Source organism: Corvus brachyrhynchos, unplaced genomic scaffold (assembly GCF_000691975.1).
Source record: "Corvus brachyrhynchos isolate BGI_N302 unplaced genomic scaffold, ASM69197v1 scaffold70, whole genome shotgun sequence".
NCBI lineage: Eukaryota > Metazoa > Chordata > Aves > Passeriformes > Corvidae > Corvus > Corvus brachyrhynchos.
The window spans coordinates 3698593-3723363 of record NW_008236217.1 but is presented as its reverse complement, the minus strand read 5'-3'; the positions used below and the strand labels follow the sequence as shown (position 1 = coordinate 3723363).

General features: G+C 40.0%; 3 protein-coding genes across 4 annotated transcripts in view; 1 reads left to right on the top strand and 2 right to left on the bottom strand.

The window, feature by feature from the left end:
* Window positions 1-6: 6 nt before the first annotated feature.
* Window positions 7-9769, top strand: TBP (TATA-box binding protein). Of its 2 annotated transcripts, XM_017745583.1 has the most exons (8): window positions 7-194; window positions 1244-1485; window positions 2156-2502; window positions 3553-3640; window positions 5567-5658; window positions 6789-6956; window positions 7255-7349; window positions 8575-9769. In XM_017745583.1, the coding sequence occupies exons 2-8, from the start codon at window positions 1432-1434 to the stop codon at window positions 8652-8654; spliced, it is 924 nt and encodes a 307-aa protein (XP_017601072.1). In that variant the 5' UTR covers window positions 7-194; window positions 1244-1431; the 3' UTR covers window positions 8655-9769. The 2 variants fall into 2 exon arrangements, with proteins under 2 accessions (XP_017601072.1, XP_017601066.1); XM_017745577.1 differs by having other exon boundaries at window positions 7-1485.
* Window positions 9770-11127: 1358 nt separating this feature from the next.
* On the bottom strand, window positions 11128-14786 carry PDCD2 (programmed cell death 2; the record flags this gene model as incomplete). The annotated part of the gene is made up of 4 exons (XM_017745592.1): window positions 11128-11548; window positions 12089-12205; window positions 13433-13548; window positions 14582-14786. Coding segments are annotated over 4 exons (603 nt in total), but the record flags the coding sequence as incomplete, so codon positions are not given.
* A 1322-nt stretch (window positions 14787-16108) lies between these two features.
* The window catches only part of GNPAT (glyceronephosphate O-acyltransferase), a 16480-nt gene continuing 7817 nt past the window's right edge, over window positions 16109-24771 (bottom strand). The window contains exons 8-15 of the mRNA XM_008643386.2: window positions 24004-24227; window positions 21552-21797; window positions 21054-21133; window positions 19168-19308; window positions 18158-18257; window positions 17971-18064; window positions 16945-17006; window positions 16109-16642 (exon numbers count right to left, since the gene is read on the bottom strand). Of these exons, the coding sequence (XP_008641608.2) occupies window positions 16599-16642; window positions 16945-17006; window positions 17971-18064; window positions 18158-18257; window positions 19168-19308; window positions 21054-21133; window positions 21552-21797; window positions 24004-24227 (991 nt within the window). The 3' untranslated portion in view covers window positions 16109-16598. The remainder of the gene's footprint in view (window positions 16643-16944; window positions 17007-17970; window positions 18065-18157; window positions 18258-19167; window positions 19309-21053; window positions 21134-21551; window positions 21798-24003; window positions 24228-24771) is intronic.

Sequence of the window (24771 nt, the reverse complement as noted above, 5' to 3'; positions counted from 1 at the left end):
CTGGTGGAGAGCCCGCAAGGGGCCTCGGGGGTGGGTCGGTGCCTCCTCCGGGCTGTCTCCTGCTTCTGGACTCTGTTCCCTCGATGAAAACGTCGCCCTACGTTTGTAGTGGAAATCCGAGCAAGCCGCGTTGAGTGGTTACGGGAGGGACCTCTGCGTAGACGGTGCCCTGGCTGCAGGTTTTGGCATGCCTGGTATCCAGCTTTCTTATTAAACAGCTCGGCTGTCGAGGAGTTGATTTTTTTTCTTCCAGGATAATGTTTAGGCTTCTAATGTAGCCCCGTTGTAAAACCTGGGTGCTCTGCTTGATACCTTTGGTAGGGGTAAAGATGATAATATCTTATGGTCATGGGTGGAAAAAAGCAGGCCTTTTTAGCTGCAGTGTAAATATCAATGTAATTCTCAGCTCTCATATCTTAAAAAAAAAGAGAGGCTGAATAGGCTGTCTTCAGCTTTTGAGGTGGCCTACCTCTGGCTTGATAATGACCTTGAATATTTCTCAGCAATAGTTAAGGAACTTACAAATTAATGGGAAAATATTTTATATCATTGGTATCATAACATTTAAATTCTCCACTTGTTGTTTATTTCCATAACACAGCAATAGAAATACAGTTAAAACAAAAGAAAATCATTGTACGTTTCACTTGTATACTGGAAATTGGTTTTCACATATTTCCTTTTTTCTCGTGAAATGCATGTCATTGCAGTTTGAAATCTGTTAGTGCTTTATTTTATGGAATTGGATGGAAGAGGTTTTCCTAGCTCTGATTTGACCAGCCATGCTTTTCTCATAGAAAAAAAATAATTTTTTTTTGAAAGGCCAAGCCTTAAAATGGCTAGGAAGAGACTTACAAATAATGTGTCACTAAGCTTGTCAGTTAGTAGTCGGGGGAATTAAATTCTAAAAAAATCAGTGCTTTTCCAGGTAAAGCAAAGCTCGCAGTAGAATGAGCATTAACAGCTTGAGCTGTTTGTGCAGGAGGGTTTGGTTAGACAGAGGCCTGCCGATGTGAGTCAGGTAACCTGCCAGGGACTCCAGCAGAATCATGCTGCAAAGTTTCTATGGAGCATGCCTGAAAAAGGTTATTTTTATGGATTGTGCATGTGTGTGTGCATACGCGTGAATGTTCTTACATGTTTTTGTACGTGGGTGTCTCTTATCTGAGTCAGCAGCTGATAGGTTTACTTTTGGGTTTGTGTTTAGATATTATTCTCAAGATATTACTTTTTTTCTTTCCAGGCTTTGGTTAGTGTTTTAGACTCATAACGTATTTCTCTGGAGCTGATGTTTTCCTAACACTTTCAGCTTGGCTTTAAAAGCTACTTTGCTGGAATGTTTTAAACAGTTAAAAACCCTCTAGGATTCAAGGTTTATTTAAATTAGTTGAAGGAAGTACTTCTGGCCTCACCAAAGAAATAACTGGAATCATGGATCAGAACAACAGTTTGCCACCCTACGCTCAAGGCCTAGCCTCCCCTCAGGTAAAAACAAATTATTTAAGATGCAACTATGATCTGAATTTCTTTAATGAAAGCATTTTCTGTTTCTTGCATGTAGCTTCATGTTTTTTGTTTGCAGATCTGAAAAATTCTGCTAGGTATAGAATAATATTATAGTATTAATAGTATGAAGCAGAATTTTAAAACCATTGATGTCTATATCCAGAAGTATGAGAAACATGCAGTTTCTTACACATAGAGTGTAAGAACTTATGTGGGATTTCTTAATGGGGTTGCTCTAAGTTGAAACGTGACTGACAAATTGGAAGGATTAATTTAATTTTGGTGGTTGCTCCTTAAACTATGTACATAATGGATTGTTGCTGGCTATGAATGCACTGGGTACAGTGAGCACAGTTGGTGTTCAAACAATTTCAAGTTCAGTTGTGGGTCAACAATGAGACATGCTTGCAAGGTAGTGTGAGAAGCATGTCATGTCCCTAGGTTCCTATGGGGTAGTATTTTATTCGATAGAACAGCTGCATTTTCAAGGATTTTCTGTTTTTAATGATTTACTGCTATATGCTTCAGGTTTGATATGAGCAGCTCAGCTAACAGATTTATTTTTAGACTCCTCCTGAAAACTTTGTCTCTTGAAAACAAAATGGAGTCAACATGAACTGTGGTTTCTGTGTCACGTTTTCTTCTGTAGGGTGCAATGACTCCAGGAATTCCAATTTTTAGCCCGATGATGCCGTATGGCACAGGACTGACACCGCAGCCTGTCCAGAGCACCAACAGTCTGTCCATATTGGAGGAACAGCAGCGGCAGCAGCACCAGCAGCAGCAGCAGCAGCAGCAAGCAGCACAGCAATCCACGTCACAGCAAGCGACACAGGGAACGTCTGGTCAAACCCCCCAGCTCTTCCATTCACAGACTCTTACCACAGCCCCTTTACCAGGAACCACACCTCTGTACCCCTCTCCAATGACTCCAATGACTCCAATAACTCCTGCAACACCGGCATCAGAGAGCTCTGGCATAGTGCCACAACTACAGTGAGTGCCCCTATGCTAGTGCATCATGTCCTTTTTCAGCCCTTTTAAGACTTAGGACCAAAGTCACATCAGGAGTTAGGTACTACATTTTGGTGGGAAGGGAGGTTCTGAGAATTTACGAGTCTCCTGTAGCAATATGAGTGATTTTTGCTTTTAATTTTAGCTTAGCTTCATTACTAAACCATGTAGTAATATGAACAGTTTCTTAGTGATTTGTCAACGGTACATCTTTGAAGCATACCAGTGGAGGGTTATATATGTCTTCATTTAATACCATCCTGACTTTTAAGTCCTTGCACTTTAGGAGTTCATGATGTTCTCTTTTCCAACGCATGGCTAACACTGAGAAGGGAAAAAGCCCTAGAACTAGTTCTAAGTTTAGGTATGGAAATACTTTCAGTGAACTTCAGCTTTAAAGAGACTATTTCAGAAATCTATGGAAGAGACAAAGGGAAATGGTTGGTAATATGAACTGAAAGAGTAGTTTTCTCATATTTTTCATTTTTTTTCCCTCACTGAGGACCTTTACATTTCAGGGTTTTCCCAGAAAACAAAATTTTTTATCTAGGATCTTCTTTTAAACTTTCTGGAGACTCGCTATCCCATCTCCTGGCAATGGGTTTACCTCCTGGGTCATTCCCACTTAGTTCTGCACCTTCCTCCTTAAAGGGCATAGCAAGGAAAATTTCAGATGGTAATACCTCATTTTCTCCTGTTTCCAGCAGCTTCCCTGATTGTGGTGAGGGCTCTCAGCACCAATAATTTTTCCTGCCAAACTGAAATAGAGATTCTTCTCATGGGACACTTTTCATAATAGCTGACAGATAAGGAGGAATCAGCAATTATGCCTTAGGAGCTTCTGCCCTATAAAAGGAGGTTCCTGAGCCGAAACACTGCTCAGTGCTCCTGTTAGTAGGAAAGATGCCATTCAAACTCGCTTGGAGAAACAAAATGATAAAAAAAATAAAATTGATCAGGTGTGGTTAAAAATGAGGAAGACACATGAATTCCTTCCTGTCTTTTTAATATATTTCTCTGATCTGTCTTTAGGAATATTGTGTCCACAGTGAATCTTGGTTGCAAACTTGACCTAAAAACTATTGCACTTCGTGCCCGAAATGCTGAATATAATCCCAAGGTAAGAGAAATGTATTAGAGTTCATCCTATAACAGATATATCAAAGGCACAGGTTGTGGCTGCAGGCTGCTGCAATAGACTGAAAAACCTACCTGCTATATATGCAGTTTTATAGTGTAGTTAAAAGGGAAATTTTAATAAATTTGGAATGTTCAAATTAATAAAAAGCATTTTTATGCTGAGGTAGCTGTGATGTGCACCAGGTTGTAAGTTGTTAGATTTAGAAAAAACCTAACCAACAGTGTAATAGACTGGCCAAGCTTTTTGGGGTAGAGCTGGCCTCTGCTGCTGTTCATATAGGTAGGTATATTTGTTGGTAGTGCTCAGAGAGCTCTTTTTGCATGTTACTGTGAAATGTTTGATTATGAAATCTTGTTCCCTATCTCCCAACAAGGAGAAAGGAAAGAAGGATTCAAGTCCTGGGCTCCTGCCAGAGCTGTGGTTTCCTCCACCTAGCTGCTCCTCTGGAATTCTTATGGTCGCAGGCATTTGCTTATTTTTCAGTCTTGCTTCCCCTCTGTTCTCTCATGTTCTCCCCCAGTACTTCTGCCATCTCATTGCTTCTGATAGCTTAAGTTTGGTGGAACAGCAAAGTTAAGTTGATTTTTATTGACTTCAAAGTTGCCTGCTGCTTCTAAATAGTAGTGGGGTTCTAAATAAGTGGCTTCTTTTTAGCTTGGGACACCTGAACAACAGCAAAGGACCTGGAGCATTAAATCAAGAAAATTATGTTGCTTCATGTTTCTTTTGGGTGACTCCTCTTGAAAATGTTATCTTTTCCAACAACAGTAGCTGGACACTAATAAAAGTTTAGATGTTGTGTAGCTGAATTGGCTTGTCTTGGGAAGGCTTCAGTTTTCCTGGGGTGTGTGTGTTTTCTTTGTTTTAGCATTTAGTATTTTGCTGCAGTTGACCTGAACTCTGCTCTCAAAGGTTAAAACACGCATGCAGGCACATATGATAAATGACTGTTACTGTAAGCTTATACCAGTGATGTTGTTACATAACTGTGAGTAAGATATTAGCGCAGCAAAAATTTGAGCATGCCTTGGTAACTCCCAGGGTAGGGGGGTAGGTGGCTGTGTAAAACTTGTAGGCTAGAATAATCAATATGAAACACTGTTTTCCATGGCAGAGGGAAAGAAGGGTTATGTAACACACTCCTGACACTCCTTAGTCAGTACATTCATCTATCAAAGAAAGATGTTGCTTGGCTGTATTATTTAAGTCATATTTTGACAAACGTGCTGTTGGGTAACCCACGCTACCGCCTTGGTTATGTCAGCAGAACAGTTCATGGGACTGCATTATGAGCTGTTCCAAGTTAAATATAACAAACAGGGGTTTGTGTGTGTATGCCTACATCAGTTTCCAGTATCTCTTGCTTCAAGGAATTTAAGAATATTTGGAAATGCTTACTTAGAATAAAAAGGTAGAGCTAATTGGGCTGCTGTGTCCTACTGTGGTAGCTGAGGTGACTTCTGTTTACACAGGACTTTGATCTCCAGCTGTTCTGTTTGCTGGTATTGTAACACTGTCCCAATTTTTTTGGATAGTTTTCCATCCTACTTAGAAGAGATAAAATTTCAACACATATGGAGGAATTTTTAAAAATTTATTTTTAAAATTGTTTCTATTGCTCTGATGCAAATGCTAGCATTATTTGTATGTTGCATATATAGTAATGAGAGATGAATAGGAATGCAACAGTAAATATCCTTCCTGCCTGGCTCTGCCTCTCAGTGTGTGTGGTTGAAGGTACTTATGGTTTAAGCATTTCAAGTAAACTTTGAGGGATCTGTAAGTATGTTTGACCGTAGTTTTCCTTGCACTACAATGTAACTTGCTACTTAGATGATGCAGATTTGTTTTTAATGTAATGATGACAGCAGTGTGTCACTAACAGTTTCAATGCTCACACTTCAGCGTTTTGCTGCTGTTATTATGAGAATAAGAGAACCACGTACTACTGCACTGATATTCAGCTCTGGAAAAATGGTGTGCACAGGAGCAAAAAGGTATGTTTAGGCATTACAAGCAAACTAATTCAGGCTGTCTTTTCTTGTGTACCATGATGCTTGTTTATATATACACATCAAAGTTGTACAGGTACAGCTAATCTTGCTTCACAGTTACTTCAAATTACACACATTTCTACAGAAAATGCCTGTTTATGATTGAAGACACTTCCTAACATGGGGAAATGGTAGTTCTATTTCTGAAGTGCTTTCATTCAGTCTGATAAACTGGTTTGCAGAGGTCACTATATTCAATTTTTTGGCTTTGCAGTTATCTGCTTTTTCTAGTAATTTAAAAAATACAGCAGCTATGCATTGGAACTGCTTAAAGTGTAAGGATGGTGACAGAAGGATTCATTCATCACAGGACAAGAGCTCCAAATCTCTGGTTCCTGTAGTCTGATCTGTTCTTAACATGACCTTTGAAGCACAAGAATTGAAAACTAGACATAAGTTTAACTCTCGTGGGCTGGAGAGAACTCTGCTCTGAAGAAGTCTGCTAGGAATCCAGAAGGAATATACTAATGAGCAGGATGAATGACTAGATCTGTACAGGGAAACACTTTCTCTGCCTGGTGGCACTTGAAATTCAAGTTGTCTTAGTCTGCATCAGGAGCAAACAGATCCTCAGCTGTTTACAAACCTGAAGCAAACTGAATTCTGCAACAGTATGTAAGGCTGTGCAGTTGTGTTAAACCCATGTTTGAATGTGTGGGCTGAATCAAGCAGAAGATTTTGGCAGTTGACAGATTTTTATAGAAATATGTATTTTCTAGCAGTTGTAGTTCAAGGTTGTTCTACAGTGAAAGCTTAAGTAACAGTCTTAATGTCCCATTAGAGGGACTCTGGTCAATATTTTAAAAGTATAAAATGTATGGATTTATAATTTACTGTTTTGTCTCTCATGAAGCAGTGAATGCAACACTAATGGTGACCAGGAGCCTATTACCAAAATTAGCATGGAAACCAGTGCTAGTTGTTAATTTTGGATGTAAAAAATTATGCATGTGAGCTCCCCTCTCCCTCCACACAGACTTTTTTCCCCCAGTTAGGTATTTGTGGTTTAATGCTGTTTGCGTGAAGTGATACTTAACTGAGGCAGTAATACAGATATGCTTTTCTCACTTCAGTGAGGAGCAATCCAGACTGGCAGCAAGGAAGTATGCAAGAGTTGTTCAGAAACTGGGTTTTCCTGCAAAATTTTTGGATTTTAAAATTCAGAATATGGTGGGCAGCTGTGATGTGAAATTTCCCATCAGACTGGAAGGATTGGTACTTACACACCAGCAGTTCCGCAGGGAAAAAAAGGCTTGCTTATGTTTCATTCTTGTTGCATACTATCTTAGAGAGTGAGATCTGTTTAGATTATTCCCTTGCACCACAGGGAAAACTGCATCTTTGTTCCCATCTCTGCACTGCCCCAGGTGTAACTGAGGTTGCCCAATGTGAACCTGTCAAAATTATCTTCCCTGCTACCCTCTCCAAGTTTCAGGGAAGTCAGCATCTGCTCTGCCCAGTCCTAGACTGGGCCCAGAAGATAGATGGGAACATATGTCTGCAAGCACATGTAAACACTCTCACTCTCTTCTCTTACAGCTATGAGCCGGAATTGTTTCCTGGCTTAATCTACAGAATGATTAAGCCAAGAATTGTTCTGCTTATTTTTGTTTCTGGAAAAGTGGTTTTAACTGGTAAGTGAAGACAGTATCTTGCTCCAAGAGGTGAGATTTAGACTGTATTACAGAGAATGCACAGGGATACCGAAGTTGCCAGGTACTTTTCTTTTAGGGATGACAGTACTGAGAAAGGAGAGTTAATAGAGTATTCCGTGGATGGTGATGTTAAGGAAACTTCCTTGTGCAGCCATCCAGCAGCCACTCTGGCAGTCAGAGCTGCACCAGCTGCAGTAGGACCAAAGCCTGTTCACAGTGGGCAGCTCCATCGAGCCAGCAGGTGCCCTGCTTGACTCCCTGCACACCCCACTCAGTCAGACCAGGCTTTCTTGAGGGCTCAGCACCAGGCTTTGTTATGCAAAGATTCAGCAGTTCAGGCCGATTGCCTGGCGGTCCTGCACCCAGAGCTCAGCCTGCAGCTCAGTCTGCAGCTCAGCACTGCCATTGCACACAGAGCTACCCACACTATATTCCTGAACAGATGAGAATGCACAAAGCAACAGCACATTTGGCTAGCTCAAAGGAACAATGATCATGAGCCCTAGTCAGGTATTCAGGTGCCAAAAAAGCTGTAAGAATGCAGGTGATCTTTCTGGCAAAATCTGAAAGACTTGTTTCAGTGGGCTGAGTGTGTGTGATTGAGCTAGCTGTTCTTTGGCAGCTTGGCTGCGGGCTGCTGCCATGGTCACAATTCAGCAGCCAAAGAAGAGGAGATACTTGAGCTCTAGGACCTCCTCAGCCTTGGGTGCTCCACCTACTCCCTCCCATTTCATCTCACGTTGTGTCTTACTGTGGAGAAGAAAACCCACAAGACCCACAGACAAAAGAAGGATCATGTCCCTGCAGTGTGGGGAAATGCAGTCCTCTGCAGTGGTCTCCATTGCCAGACCTTCCTCACCCTGATATTCACACTCTCAAAAACAGTTAGGCCTTTCTGCACAAACCTCCTACAGGGCTGTGCATTGTTGTTGGGTCTCCTGTGGAAATTATGTATATGAAAATTCCATGTGCAACATAGCATCATCACAGAGATGCTAGGGAAAGTTTTAGCAGTTGTCAGATTAAACAGAGAAGGCTGGTAATGTAAGCTCTGTATGAAATGTGTTAAAAAGGATTGTAAAAATAGAGATTTGTGGATACACATAGGTTTTATATAGAGTTGCACTCAAATACACATTCTAAAAGCTAAAATTAAGTATTTGGTGAAAGGTACAAACTAATTTAATCCCTTCTCTTTTTCCAGGTGCTAAAGTACGAGCAGAAATCTATGAAGCATTTGAAAACATCTATCCTATTTTAAAGGGATTCAGAAAGACAACGTAACAGTTTCTACATGTTTCAGAGAAATCAGGGGTATATTTTACAAGGTATTGTGTATGGCACAGCAGTAACAAGAAATGGACTTCCAGTGCAACTGCAACACCAGGACTTGGACTATTTCCCAGTTAGTGCCTACTTCCCTGATGCTCAAGGGGAACTGTATTCTTGAATACGTCTACTGAGTTACTGTGAGTTGCTTTACTGGGCTGTTCCTGGAGCAGTCCCTCCAACTTTTATTTATATTCTAGCTTTTAAATAGTTTTAATGCCAGTTCTATTAATAGAAAATTGGTAATTTGGTTTAAAGACAAATGCAACTGTGTCACTCAGTGTACAAACCACTTAAATTGCCATGTATATATGTTTTAAGTTCCTTCCATAAGACCATGGTTTTTTATAATTTTCAGAACTTTAGCTTTTAAATTTTTTCAGTTTTAAATTTCTTTGGTGCCAGACACATTCCCTCCTTCCAGTATTAAGCAAGACAGAATGAATTTATTAATTAAAATGGCTCACTGTACATATATATATAATATATACCTTTCTTCTCTTTCCTTCTTCAACTCCACATGTACAATAAACCCTGTTTATACAACTATGGGAACTGTCTTAATAAATTTTAAAATTACCCAGCTGGTAGAATGAAATACATCAATTTTTTTTTATTTAATCGATTTTTTAATAGAAGATTCACTACTGTAAGTGAGTTTTAGTTTTGAGAGAATCTTAGCAGTGCTTTGGCTTGCATACCAGCAGTCACATCCTTGGCAACATCTACCTTGAATATTTCCAATATGTTAAAGCAAAAGAGATGACTGGTTAAAGAAGCTTCTGTTTGAGTATGTGTTGCCTTATATTCAACAGATGGGATCTAGGCAAGTCTTAAATAGCTGCACTTGACTGAATTGAAGCAAAAGATCCCTGTTTAGCTTCTAGAATTTCTTTAAATTACTACTTTTGTATTTTACCAGCTGTGACAGCCTCACTATATTAGTGTTCCTGTAAAATGTCAAAGCCCTTCCGACTGGAGTCAGTATGTACATAATCTTCCTTCTGAACCATGCTTGAAGCCTAACGGGCTGAGAACTTTAAAAATAAACTTTTTTTTTCTTCAGTAAATTTCCAGTAATAGTAACCTCTCTATGACTTACACATTATTTCAAACAGCTTTTATCTGAAACTAACCCAAATGTAAACAATGGTGTCATTACTAAGTTGGTGTTTCACTCCAGATGAAATGAAGTTTTGGCTGGCTTTGATACTGCTCCATTTGCAAATCCTGAGTGACCTTAATCTTCAGTCTTCTGTCTACACCAGTATCTTTCCAGGTGTTTTAATAACCTGTTTCATCTTACCAGAAAGATGCTGTTTATTAACGTAGCTGTGCAGGATAAGTTCAAGATACTCAAATGCTGCATTGCCTTCAGTGCTGCGCCACTCTGTGCCGTGAGCTCATGAATGTTCCTGAGAGCTCTTTACTATAACTGTATGGCTGCCCATGCTTTTGCAGGACTTGAACTATTACCAACTTATGTGCAAAACTCTTCAACTCTTCAGAAAGCTTGGAGCCCTAAGAAACCATGGGATGGTTTTCAACAAAATCAGTCAAGCTGTACTACAGTGAATTAAGACAGTTTGCTGTCTCACAGCACACACCAGGGCTTAAAACTACTCTGCTAGAAATTAAGTTCTGTGATAACAAAACCACTTACAGGTACAGCATTCTCTGCCTGCTCATTTGAGTACTTTCAACATCCAAAAGATTTCAAAAACCCCACAGTGGGCTCCACAGAGTCACAGGTAAGCAACCAGGAATGGTTGGAGCAGGATAAGGGAATATGTAACTGAAGTCAATTCTATACTGAAACACACAAAAAAGCCTTTTCTGCAAATACAGCCATAGCCATAGGAGTAGTTGAGCAACTACCACAGTAAAGTTCAGCATTTACGGTTTCACTTTTCTCTTGCCTCAGCTATATGGCAGTCATATAGTGGAAGAATCCCTGCAGAGGACACTTATTTTTAAACTTCACCAATGATGGCAGACGTACAATTCAGCTTGAAAATCTGCTGCTACAGACAGTGTGTAACAAGACAAATGTGTTCTGGTAGGGTTGACTTTGTTTAAACTACTTCTGCATGGGGCCAATAGTTTTAAGTCAGATAAAATACTTAATTTTTGTGCATTTTATCTCAGATAACCACTCAGTCAGAACATGGAACAAACTCCCAAGTTAGGTTCAGTGTACCTGTTGAGAAAGGGAAGCAGATTTAAGTTCAGAGCAAAATGCTGTGCAGCTTTGTCTTAGCTGACTCCTGTACAGCTCTTCAACATAAGCACTCAAGCGAGTTTACAGTAGTCTCCTTTTCTTTGAATGAATGTTAATTTTTGAGTAGCCCATTAAAAATCCTGACAGACTACAATCTTTTTAAGTTTTTGAAGTTCCATTACCAACAAAAGATAATTTCACCAATCCAAAAGTTTTTCATCTTTTATTTAATAAACTTTCAGAAATGAGATTTGAAATGAAGCTCTCTGAAACAAATGCATTTGGCATCATTACCAGGTCGAAGTAAAAGCTCCTCTGGAGCACAAGAGAGGCTGTCAAGGTCTAGTTACCGCAGTTTCACTGTTACAAGATGCACAGTTTTCAGTGACTAGTTCAACTACCTGTTTGCATAGTGCAGAGGTGCAGTGCAACAAATCGAGTATTCCATTTGGATGACCCAATTTCATAAAGTACAGCCCATGGAATAGTCTTGTTTCCATATGAATTCTTCCAGGTATTCATTTCCCCCACCGCAGTTGTCAGCACAAGTGTACACCACCAGCGTTCCCCAGTCAATGCTCTCTCCAAGGCTGTCAACATGAAGGTGATTCAGGAGCTGTGGCATAATCTTCAAAGAAAACCAAAAGGTTTAGAGGCAGGCCACAGACTTCTCCCCTCTCCCCATTCCTCCTCCTCCTCCTCCTGAAGAACAACCCTGCATTTGGTGTAAGAGAATTTATGTTCTCTTACACCAAAAATCCCAGCTGAAGCTACTATGTATACAGCAGCTCAAATAAAATAAATCTGGATATCTATGTAAGTTTTATTTGACCTTAAAAGCCTTGCCTGCTCTGTGAGCCTCCTGCCATTTAAAAGTCCCTTAGTAACTATGTTTTGCTTTTGCATGACGTGAAGCATGTTTGCCATACGTACACTTCTAGCATTCATAATTCTACAGCTGAATACTTCCAGCCAAACTTATTTACAATGTGCATCATGAAGTGAAAAAGCACTTAGAGGAGTAAATAAAGGTTCTGTACAATCCTTTACCATAGTTAGTTTGTTGCAACTTCAACCTTCCTGCTCAAATTACAAGCCAACCACCTACACAAATAGATCCTGAGTCTGAAATACATTACCTGTATTATTTTTAAATGAGTTTACATACCTGGAATTCAAATATCCTTTTGGCACCACATACACAATTTGGGATATCTTTCTCCTCAGGCTTAGTTTCACCTGATACCCAGAGTGGACCTTCTCCTCCTCTGCAGTATCTAATTATCTGAAATACAGCAGAAGTTTAAGTTCACATGACTGTCTTTTCATCTTGGTATAAAATTGGTGTTTACTGACATAGACAAAGCTGTAGATGGAGCAGAAAAAGGTCAGTTCCTCAAAGTAATAACCATGGCAAAATATCATTTGTAAATGTAGTATTTTAAATAAGACAGATTGCTTATATGAGCTTTCTTAACTATGTGAATCATGCAGGTACTCATATTGCATTTTGTCAGTGATCCAGGGATAAACTGCAGTGATTTGTATTTCCCTAATTAACGCACCTGGAAATGCAAGGTTGGGTGTGCTACGGTCTTGAGACAGAGCAGCTGGATAAATCAGCCCACAGACCTGCACACAGGAATGCAGTCCAGATCTTTCTGTCTGCAGTTCTGCATCTAAATACAAGCAGACTGTCCTAGTGTCCCATAAGGTATTTTCAGACATATCCTTTGTTTTCCTGTTACTACCAAATCCGGCATTATCAGCAAAAGGACACTTGAACAGATCAGTCAGTACAGAGACAGCCAGACAGAGTGAGGCACATACCTAAAGCAGAGAAGGGAACAGACTCAAAGTCTCCTACTTTCTGGGTGTGTACCTTAACCACTCAGCTACCAGGCAAAAGATGGAGTGAATTTCTTCTTTGCCACTTTGATGAATTTAGGCCTGTGTATTCTCTGAATGAAAGGAGGGACCATGGTTTTGTTTGACAATGTAGCTTTTTAACCTTTTGCAGTAGTAAGACATAGCATGGGGGGAAAATTCTGTTTTTAAATAGTGAAAATTTAAAGCCATCACTGATTTCTTCAACCTTAAAAAAAGCCAAACCACCCCCCAGTGCAGCTGATGACAATGACAGAGCTCTTCTCTGCAGTTTCGTTGTGCTGAGAAGGACAGCCAACAGGGGCACAGGCTGGGGAAGAGTGCAGTGGTTCCCCATGTTTTTTGGTTAGAACCACATTGCGGGATGGTGACTCCTTCCCACACTGTGGGGGCTTCAGCACTATTGTGCCATCTCATCCTAACCAAAAGCTGTTTAAGATGGATGAGCAGGTGCTAAACTCTTACTTCAGCACGAATTAACTTCAGCATGTAAGGAAGATGAGGGTGTGTTGGTTGGGTGTGTGGAGGATGAGGAAGCATGCCCATTTCTAACTAGGTACAAAAGGCAGTGAAACATGTTGCAGGTGCAGCAGGATGCTGTGCCAGAACTGCTAAGTTCTAAGGCTGCCCCATCTTCTGACCTGCTCTGGTTCAGCAACATTCGGAAGACCTTTTCTTCTTCAGTCTCATGTTTTGCCATTGCTTCCAATGTCTCTTCATCTAAGGACTGAAGTGCATCATCTAGGCAAGAAAAAAGAACAGTAAAAGTTACAGGTTAATACAAGACAGTAAAAAATTAAAAACAGTATTAGTATGTGTAAATTAGTTTTGCTTCATAAGTCATTCCTGGCATAAATCTTAAGATTTTCTTTCTTTTCATGGCATGTTAAGATTCAGTCACATACAGGCCCAATTACTAGTTTTAGTTTCATTTTAAACACAGATATCAGTACTAGAATACTGGAAAGGTAAGGAATTAATCTACCAAAGTTTATGGCTCCCAGGAGGTATCACTGAGATCACAGAACCTTCAGGATATGACATTTGAAAAAGGCCCCACGTGCTGCGCATGTGCCAGACTTCAGTTTTTAGCAGTGAAGAGTGTATCTGTTACACTCCAACACCCACATCAACTGGGGGCACGAAGCACTCTTGAGACAGCTTTGAACCACAGCAAGGGACTGCCAGGAACACAGCATCCTCCCTGGCACCACCACAAACTCTCCACCCTGGGTATGCTGAAAGCCAGTGTGGTCGCTGCAAACCCATCATGAATTTAGGGGGAGGCAGAAGGAAGGAGCCTGCACTTCAACTGCTTCATTCAAAGTCAATTAAAATACCCTCAAACCGGTTTTCTTCTGGCACAGACAAGGAAATTTTATTTTCCATAAATTAAGACAAATCGAACTAAGTCAAGCCAGGACCATCTAACAATCTCCTGATTCCAACAGCATCCAGCAGCAGGTACTCAGGGTCCTGCCTTTCTCACTTGAGTTGTTCCTTACCTATTGGAAGCACACAGGGACACACTGTAACTCTGAGCTATCTGCAGCAGCAGCTGCTTCAACAGCTCCTGGCGTCAGAGCTTAGTAAGTCTCTCCCGTAAAAGCAACTTATATTATGGGATCTCTGCAACAAACTTGTATAACAAATGAGTGCAGATTTAGCCTTTTTTGACCAGTAGTTTACAATGAACACTTACAAATCACAGTATTTGAAAGATGTGAGACCAGGTATCACTGGGAAGAATTACAGGCAGCATTTTATTTCTGACCTGCAATGCCTGCAGCTCCAAGTTTCTCTTGTTCTTTCGCATCCTTTGATGTATCTACAGCTCCTTGTTCATCATCAGTGCTGTCAGCACCCCCCCCCTCAGGTTCTATTTGAATTTCATATTCTGGAAAAAGGAATTCGTTATGCTCTGGAATGGCATCTGCCGAGTCATCTAGAAAACAGAAAACAGGTACCACTTCACAATGTCATCTCGTATTTCACGTCCTTCTCCCCAAAAGCTACACAGCAAACTACATAGCAGAAACATTGCACGAGCAAGAACGATTTACATTTCTGCTACATCTGACCTGATGGTTAAGAAACACTGTTACATTAAGGACAGTGGAAAACTGCAACAGGGGTCATGTTGCTTTGAACCTCTGTAAATCCAAGGAATGTGGACGGCAGACCAAAGAGTGCTAGCAGCAGCATTTAAGAACTCAAAACCTGCAGAACCAGTTTGATCCAACATACACTGACTGAGGAAATTGCAGCAACCAAGACTGAGGCTTGCTTCTTTAAAAAGGAAGAGCTGTATTTAAACACCACATCCCACCCCCCTTTGTAGTAGTAGGATAAAGTCACTTTTCTTCAACTTGAGTCTGTTCTTGCATCTGTCAGCAGAAGAAGACCCCCTTAGCAAACGAACTAGGTGACAGTCTTTGGATATGATCCAACTTGCATGTGAAGTTAAATGGAGAACAAATGACACCCTCTTGAGCCAGGGAATGCTGTGGGTGACAGAAAAACACCCTGTGGTGGATGACAACTGTGTTTTCATAACCAAGCCAAAGCCTTGGGGTTACAGGAGAGGACAGATGAGACACTGCAGTGAAGCCACAGCAAGGAAGAGCTCTGTGCCCTTGCCCTCAGAGCTGCCACTGTGGTTGCACCTCTGGTCACAACAAACCCACAAAGATGACAGGTGATCTTCAGCCTAAAACCATGCACCTCCACAGGGCAGCCCTGATTGACAATCAATTTTTGCCCTAGGCCTAAGGAACCTGGTCCCATCTAGAAACCCGAGCCCCACATGACCATTTTGCACCGTTCATACTTCTGGTAGAACGAGTTCCATACACGGGACCTGCATTTGTGCCTCCTACTTCCATTGCTACAGCAAAGAGCATCAAAAGCTGGTTCACAGTTCAAAGCATTTGAGTCTTCACAGATTTGGGCATTATCACAACGTGTTTGCAGATTTTATTAACTTGGATAAAATAAGATAAAACTTATTTAGCTTTCAGAGTGTATGCACCATACAAATGCCAACTGATCTGAGCTTAAAAACAATATAAAGCTACAAAAAAGAAAGGAAGATAATTATTTTTAGCTCTGATTCAATGCACAGCAGCAAGCACTCTGTATATCATAATGAGGAGGGAGGAATGATGCAGAGGCAGGGAAGAACAAAACCAAAGCCTTTGCCAATGCCAAGCTGCCTTTAAAAAAAAAAAAAAAAAGGAAAAGAAACCAAAACCAACCCAAACAAAAAATACCAAAACACAAAATTCAACACATTTATAAGTTCTGGTTATTGCCCAGGGGTTTGATTTGTGCTCTTTACTCATGAGGGCCTTGCCTTGCATTTAGCCAGCCAGCAATGTTTTTTTTTCCTAAATATTAATTTAATAGCGAGTCTTTTAATTCCCTGTTACATTTTCACATCCATGAAATATTTGAATCCAATCACATTCCTTGTTACAAGTCTAGAAAAATGTATTTAGGTAGTCATTACTGTGCACATTTCTTTAAATATTTATTTTAAAAAAGACAATGTTTAATTTGTTTTAAAAAACAAAACACGGTGAGGATACACATACACCTCTAAGCCCCTCAGCAGCATTTCCTAAGTGGCAATAGAGATCTGTCCAGCTGAAGTAACACTTCTGTGCCTCCCATGCTCGCAGGCTGGCTGGGCAAGAGGGGAACCTCGTCCACTCCCATCCCTGCTCCTGTGGGATAGTGGTCCATGTTCTCAGCAGGAGCTTACATCCACTCACAGCATCAGGAACCATTTAGAGTCGTGCAGCCACAGGTTTCTGTACAGGTATCCGAGCATCTAACAAAAAAACCCACATTAAACATTTCTGATCAACATGCTGTAAACACCACGCAAATAAACTACTCCTTACTTTATTGCCCTCGGTCACTGGGTTGCACAGTATATGGAATAAAGAAGGGAGATTGAAAGCTGCAGCTAATGACACCAGAAGAAGTATTGTAAAAAAATATTACTAGGATTTTTATACAGTTAAATCTATGGAACTACTAGGGAAAAAGCACTACATCTAATATATGTGCATTGTCCAAAGTAATTTATAACTTAAGAAGCTCTATTCAAATTAATTAGAGAACACTTACCAAACATGTCCAGGATTTTACTAACAGCCTCTTGATTTACATTGTAAGTGAATCCACTGGGCCTACAATTACAAAAAAACCCAAAAAGTTTATTCAACAAAGATTTCTTATTCCAGTCATTTCTACACAAATAATCTGAATTAAAACATTTTCATAATTACACAGTATTTTTCATCCTACCGGCATGTATATTAAATTTAAGGACATGTCAGACTCTACTCAAGAACAGTCACAGTTTCTTTATCTTTTCTCTTGTTTACAGTCCCCGAATTCTGCTGCACTCAATTTATTCCTTTAACTTGAAAGGGGAATTTAGCTACAGACATCTATTCTAACCTATTCATTTCATGAACAGAGGCATAAGGAAATGGCTCAGGTCATCAGCTGCCAACTATGTTCTGTGAAACACTCAAGACACTGCAGGGACTTGTACTGGGGACTTCCATGGTCATACTTTTAAATACAGTAAGAAGCACCACAACACAAATTCATTTGATAACAGAATAATGCATAATACAGCAACAGGTGGGTTTTAATCTTTGGCCTACAAACCATGAACTGTGTTAAAAGACTCAAATGATTAAGCTTTACAGTTAAATTGCTTTGAGATGAGTTCAGTGCTGAACTCCCCCAAAACCTGCAGTATTCCTGATTATTGCTTACATAGCCTGACAAGGCTTACTGTAACACAGAGTGTTTCTATTACAAATAAGCAGTGCTGTTCTTTCTGCGTATCAGAGCCTCAGGAGAAAAGCTCAAAAGGTAAAGGGAGTCAGAAGCAGCCTACTAGTGAGTTAATGAATTTTGTTGCTAGGTCCCACAGGAGTTTTTCCACTATGAGGGTGTGGCGTTCCACTTCTACATCATGTACAGAAAGGAACTACCGGGTCTTCTCCACAACTCCAGGAAATCCAGTCAACCTCTGGTGCTCAGGCATTTGGGGTTCTGCTGTTCTGCTTCACACTAGGATCTCAAATATTAAGAATTGCCACTAAGACTATACACCAAAAATCTAATGTTACTTACATTTTCTTCTTCTTCGCTGCACCCAGTTGCACAAGAGCTGATAAGGCATTTTTCTGCATGTCAGAAGACAGCGCTTCATAACATTGTGTACTCCCTATGGAGAAAGCAGAAACACAATTAAAATTTTTGTAATTTTCAATTAACAGACTACTCTTGTAAAATGATATTGCGTAACAGCTGTACACACCCTTCTCGAGAAGCTGAAAAACAAAGTTGCGGACTCCGGGTATAAACTGCTTCTCTGTAAATGCTTCTTTCATTTCCTTTGAGAGGTATCTGAAAATTAACTAAGATTTTAAAGAAAATGAGCATTTTTTTCTTTTTGATTGTCAGCTTTCAATGAATTATAAACAGATGTGTCCTTGTAAGTAAGTAATACTATTCCACTTTGAAAAGCGTAGGAGAGGAACTCAAAAGGTATTGTTGCATAGGGCATCTTAAAGTTTTATTACTGTTTTACAGGCAAGAGAATCCCAATATTAAAATAAGACTCAGTATTTAATAGCTACCTTAGACATTAATTTTACATCCTTGCTCTTACAATCAAAACAGTTTCTTTTTTTTAAAGCAATACCTGTTCTAAAGATGAGAAAAAGTAGGCACATCAGTACAGTTCAACCCACTTCACACATCAGATCACTAACTAGACTTCCCTATGTTAAACATCTACAGTCTCACCAATCTCATGCTGACTTACCTGAGATTTTAGCCTTCTGGGTTTGTACACATTGCTTACTACAGGAATGTAACCTTACTAAAACCTTGGAAAAACCAGGAGGATTTAGAGAGCTATGGATGGAATTCATGACTCTCATAAAAGCTATCAGATAGGGTATGCAAACTCATTTCCACACCTGGCAGGACAGCCCACATAAAATGAATTAAGCAAGAGCTCCTCATAAAGAAGAACAATGAACCTGGTAGCAGCACACTCCCTATGAATCTTATAAACCCACAATGAGCCATCACATTACACGGTAGTTACCGCCTTAGTAAATTGGACAAGTCTGAGCCAAAAGCTAAAACTGAGATCCTGGGGGGAGGGTGGTGTTTAAGATTTATTACTGCTATTTCTTAACTCTTGCATTTCCCAGCCACGAAAAGAGTCACTATTTACATCTCAGAAGTATCACAGCTCTCTTAGTTTCCCTATAAAACACAGGAAAAAAAAGATCATTTTTTTTACGGACAACATACCTGATAACCTTCCACAAAAGGTCTGAACATAGCTGACAAGAAAGACACTGTACCACTTCCTTTGTCAGTAGGGTAAATCTCCTGTTGACTCGTTTGAATGGCATCACATTTTGTGAGTAGAAAACATCCTTCCTCAAAATCCTGGGAGAGAGATGCATAACTGAAATTCTAACATTTACAGGAAGTGCAGCTAGCATTTCCCCCAAAATCAACAACAGAAACCCCCACAACAGGGCACCACTTCAATTTCTGCACTCAGTTCTCAAAAGAATCAAACAAAACTTTTCCTATCTCCCAGCAATACCCTTATAGAAAGGTAGTGGGAACATGTCCTTGAACACAGCAGTATGTCAATGCGCAACAGGCCCTGGCACAAAGAAAGCAGCCCAGCTCTTACTGCAACAGCCAGCCTGAGTTCCCTCAGCATTTTGTCAAAACAGGGTCAGGTTGCCCAGTTTAGGTTTTTTTTCTGTGAGTGTTTTTTATTTATTTATCTATTTTTGAAGCAACGGTTTGCCTTTATCTCAGGTCCACTGTTTGCAATAAATGATGATACAGTTCACTGACCTGCCCTCTAACAAAGGGAAAACAAAATGGCCAAAAAATTACAAATTATGGAAATGTCAATGACAAAACCATTTTACTGCCAATACAGGCAAAAGGGGGACAGATAACACACGGGGATGGGAAATGGACATGACAGACATATGAACAAATAATGGGGTGAGTGGGTGGGTAAAAGATCCCTTCGCATCACAGCAACTCTTTCATCTGACTCCAGCAAAGTCAGTCATATCCAGCCACCTTCCTGCTCCCTGCTACCTTCTGCTATTTCAAAAATGCTGCAAGAGGCCAACAATTGCTAACAAATAAATCTTAATATAACAGTTCCAATCAGCCTTTAAAAAGGCCCAATTCTCTTCTACATAAAAATCTATGAGATTTTAATATATTTGCAAGTCTTGAATATTCTTGTGAAAATTATACTTCTCTCTTTTTTAATGCAGGAAAGATTACAACTATCACCATCCTATATTTGGCCTTAGTATTGATAAAAACCACACGCAATCAGTTTAAAATCCAAATATAAAACTACACATACCAATTTATGTTGTGTGTGAGGTTGAACCAGTTTTTTTACTGATAAACTTGTTTTCACCTGCATTTCAAGCAGGCTGGACCAGAGCCAACTCTGACCCAGCAGGTTTGTGTACAAACTGACAGAGAAAGTCCTGCAGAGAGCCAAGTGCTGTCTGCAGTTTTCCCAGCTTGCCCATATCCAGCTGTGCTAGGGGTGCACGCAGGCACACTGAGCCCTGGAATAAGGCAGTAATGCAGGAACAATACTGGCTTTGTCTGACTGATGGCTGCATGGGGCAGGAGGTAAAATGAGGGGAAACTCTTTCCGAGCAAACAAGGATGCAACTAAAGCTTCCATAAGACTCTACGAAGGAAACTATTATGCCATTAGGAAAGCTCTCACTTCAAAAACCTTCACAGGCTGAATCCCTGACAGCATTTACACTTCATTTAAAAGACTGTTATAACATGGATTTTCAGATCTGTGCTGGAAGGCTGGTAGCTTTATGCAGAAAAGCCAAACTTGTGCAACACCTCATTTTAATAGTTCATAATTGGGCAGTTTCAGGCTTTTTCAGTTTTTTACTGGAATGGGGAAAAAATTCCATATGCAACCTTGTAGATCCAGACAATATTTTGCAACCAACTAAATGACCCCCTTTTAAGTTCTAGCTCCCACTTACAGATCAAGGTGGTATCACCGTAGGTGTTTATCACAAAGCCCTTGTTTGGCAGAGCCCTGGAATCAGATGCTATTTTAGTTGGCTGCATTACTATCAGTATTTTTGTATAAAGGATGTTTTTACCTTCAATGAAATGCCAGGAAAGAAGATGAACTCATCAGAAAAAACATCTCTCAAGAAGCTGAAGCAGCTATAGACTTCCTCTGAAAAAAATATAGTAAATGCAAGTGAAAAGCCACTTACTTCTTATTTGAGAGAGTACCTACTTCAATTAAGATATGGACTTGACATTAAAAACATACATACAATGGCAGAAACCACAACAGAACAGCAAGTACTCAAATAACTTGACTCAACTGTTAAGAAAAGGAAAGAGCAGAGGCTTGTAGCTTCTCAGAACATGCATTAAATGCCACAATCAAATCCTACAAAAGGATCAAAGGGTAAACAAACAAAAAAAAAAAGGCAAGCAAAACAACCCCCTGCCCTCCCAACACATCTACCTTATCCCAAGTATAACAGCCTCAGATAGCTCCTGCTAGCAGTCACCAGACCCGCGTGTTCCTCTCCCAGCTGATGGCACAAGGAGCAAAGCCAGCAGCTTCTCAGAGCCCAGCGTACCTTTTCTGAAGCTGGGTGTCATCTGCAAGGTGATTGCCACCAGGGCCGGGCGCACGAAGACGTTCAGCAGCTGGTTCCTGTACGTGGCACACATGAGCATGGCCAGCGCACGCCTGAAGACAATTTCCCCTACGGCTCCATCTTCCACTCCCTTGTCATTTAGGACCACGTGGCCATCGACAAGGCAAGCGATGTTGGAATGCAGGGTGAGGCCAGACAGGACTGCTTTTTTGGCACACAGGTTATCTAGGAGGAAAATGTAACACCCAGGAAGTTGCAAGAGGGAGCATAACTCTATTGAAACAGCCTAAAATGCACCAGTATTTTAGACACTAAACATTCAGTCAGAGAGATGTTCCAATACAATCCATACCAGGAATTGGGAAACTAGGCACAGTATGACATGGAGAGAACAAATTTCAGACATTTCTATAATTAAAACACACTGAATTCTTCCACTTACTAACAATTACAAATACTTCCTTTGTTTCTGGATCAAGTATTCTGAGCCTCCAAATATAAAAGGCATAGATCTGTTTGATGGATAAATGCATTAGCAAGGAAATGGAGACTATACTTCTGCTTAAGCATTTCTGACACTACAGGTTTGGACTCAGAGGTACTTTTTCATCAACTCTCATACACAAGCAAGGCCTCAACTCAAATTAAATTAAGAAAAATTCTTAACATAAATATGGTTACATAACATACCTACTCAATGAGAAACACTCCCTGCATCAAATTGGAATCAATTTGACAGGCAAGAAATAAAAACTTCATATTGAACACTAAAATACACTTTACATGTTCACAGCACCACAAGCATATCAAATCAATATAGCCTCTGACAGAAAAAACCCACCATATTGTTGTCCTTTAAGACAGATTTCATATAGAGTCTCCTTGCATCTTATTTCCTCCTTAAGCCTACTTTGTTCCAGTTCTGCTAAAGCTCTCAAGTTTCTCTGTGCAATAGGAAGCAGAAGTCTGAGCAAGTCATTTTACAGTTCCTGTTTTGAATATAAAATTTCTAACAGCCAAGCAAACGTTCTGCCTGTAACAACCAACCAGCACGACAAAGGTAGAACCAACCAGCTGTTCGGAGACCAAAGAATGGAGGGGGTACATGTAGTTGCTGGCATCAGCAAATCGGCCTTTAAAATGTATTTATTCTTTCAAATTGACAATCCAAACCAATACAACAAACCCAGTTTCTATGCAACTGATGCCTTGAGCACAGCCAGCACACTCCAACAATATCCACTCAGCTGTTGTCATTTCTCCATTTCATTACCATGCCTATTTGCTATTCCCTGACTACATCACAACTCCACTAGAGCAAATGCTTACTCACTGTTGCTAAGAAAATAAACCAAATAAATAAGCAAACCTGAATGTGGTATGTTTTTCAGTTTATTGTGTAGTAAGACTCTAAACGTTGTTTAAATATTGCCATTAAATTCTTGCTTTTACCAGTCTGGCAGAAGCAGACCTTGCCTGCATTCCCTTTAGCGCCAATCCCTGAAAGAAGTGGTTTTCTTCCAGAGGTGACAGAGTTCTTTTATACCAGTAGCCAGCTCCTATTCCTTTACTGTAGTAGTGAGAGGGATCCTTGATCATACACAGGACGATAAAAGCAAAGATCCTTGGTTTAAGTCTGCCTACAGCAGAAAGGCAAATGTACTCGCATTATACAATACTGTTCTTTGCTAGCTTTACCACTTACATCCTGAGGCTCTAAAGTTAATTGCCTGTATCACTCTGGCTCACAGAGAGAAGTTTAAAACAGAAAGTTTGAAAGCACAATCAACCTTTCAGCAGCTAATACATATATTTTACATATATACATGTGTGTATATATATATATATATATATACACATATATATACACGAGTGTGTGTGTGCATACGTATATTACTAAGACCACCAAAGAAGCCTTCCCTCCGAAAGTCATAATTTCTGGAGATAAAGTGAAATTTAAAAATAAACAGACAACTGAGAGTTTTGATTTTCTCCCATCCATTTGTTTCTGTTAGTTCTTTGCACCAGTAACAACTCATACTATAGTCAGTACCAAGCAGGAAATGTAGCATTACATGGAGTTCACTGGTGCGATCAGGAAACTGCTTGTGGCTTAACACAGTTCAGAAAGACAGACATTAGACAAACCCCAGTACTCTAATAAAGTACCTTATAATTTCCCTCTCATGCCACACTTCATGATACAACAGTAAAATATCTGTTCTGTTTCCACCTAACTGTTTTTTAAAGTATTATCTTCAACAGGTTAAGTCAAAACCTGCCACGTTTCAGCATAATTTTTAGCATATCCTAAAATCCGTTTATAATTCTAAGAATTCTGTAAAGCTGTTACCACACATTGCTTCCACAGAAACATAATCTATCCTTCATAAGCAACAAGAGGAACAGAAATAACACTTTCTCTGCATACCAGGCCATTCAATGAATCCTCCAAAAGTCTGTGTTAAGCCTTTAAGCCACAGAGTCTTTTCTATTAGAAGTTCAAATTCCATGGCTGGCAAATTCTGGAGCAGGATAGCAGCAACTAGCACCCACGGGCTCAAAACCATGTTTTCTATTTGCAGGAGCTCCATTTTATAAGCTACATCACTGACAAATTCTTGGATATCCTCAGATGGCTTTTGGGGAAGATGCCTGAAAAAAACAATGCAATTTAAGGTACAGAGCTCAAAAAGTGGAATATAAATCAGCCCCCTCTTTATTTCTTCCATATTGCTCCCAGATCCATAACTTTACAGCACCTAACATCTGGAAGGTGATTCTATGTGCCATGTAAAACAAGTATAGAGCAAAACATCAGTAGCTGCACGACTACCTGGAGCACAGACCTCTGTATGGATGCTGAACATTTGCTATCTTCAAACAAAATTCAAAAGCATTATGTTTTACATAACAAATTGCAAAAGCCTCACAATCTAGTCACAGCTACAGCTCCCTAACACACAATCACTTAACAGCTTGCAGGAATAATGCAAGAAGTGAGAGAAAGGTGAAAATTTTAAGCGGCAAAAGCACCACATTCTCAGAAAACAGAGCTTTGCCTGGTTCATGCATTACCATTAAGTTTTAAAGTGACCTCTTCTCAACACAGGGCAAAGCCACACAAGTAACAATTCATTTCAGAAACAGCCAGTCACAAGCACAATAAGCCTCTGCTCAGATCAAAGAGGCTCAGCAG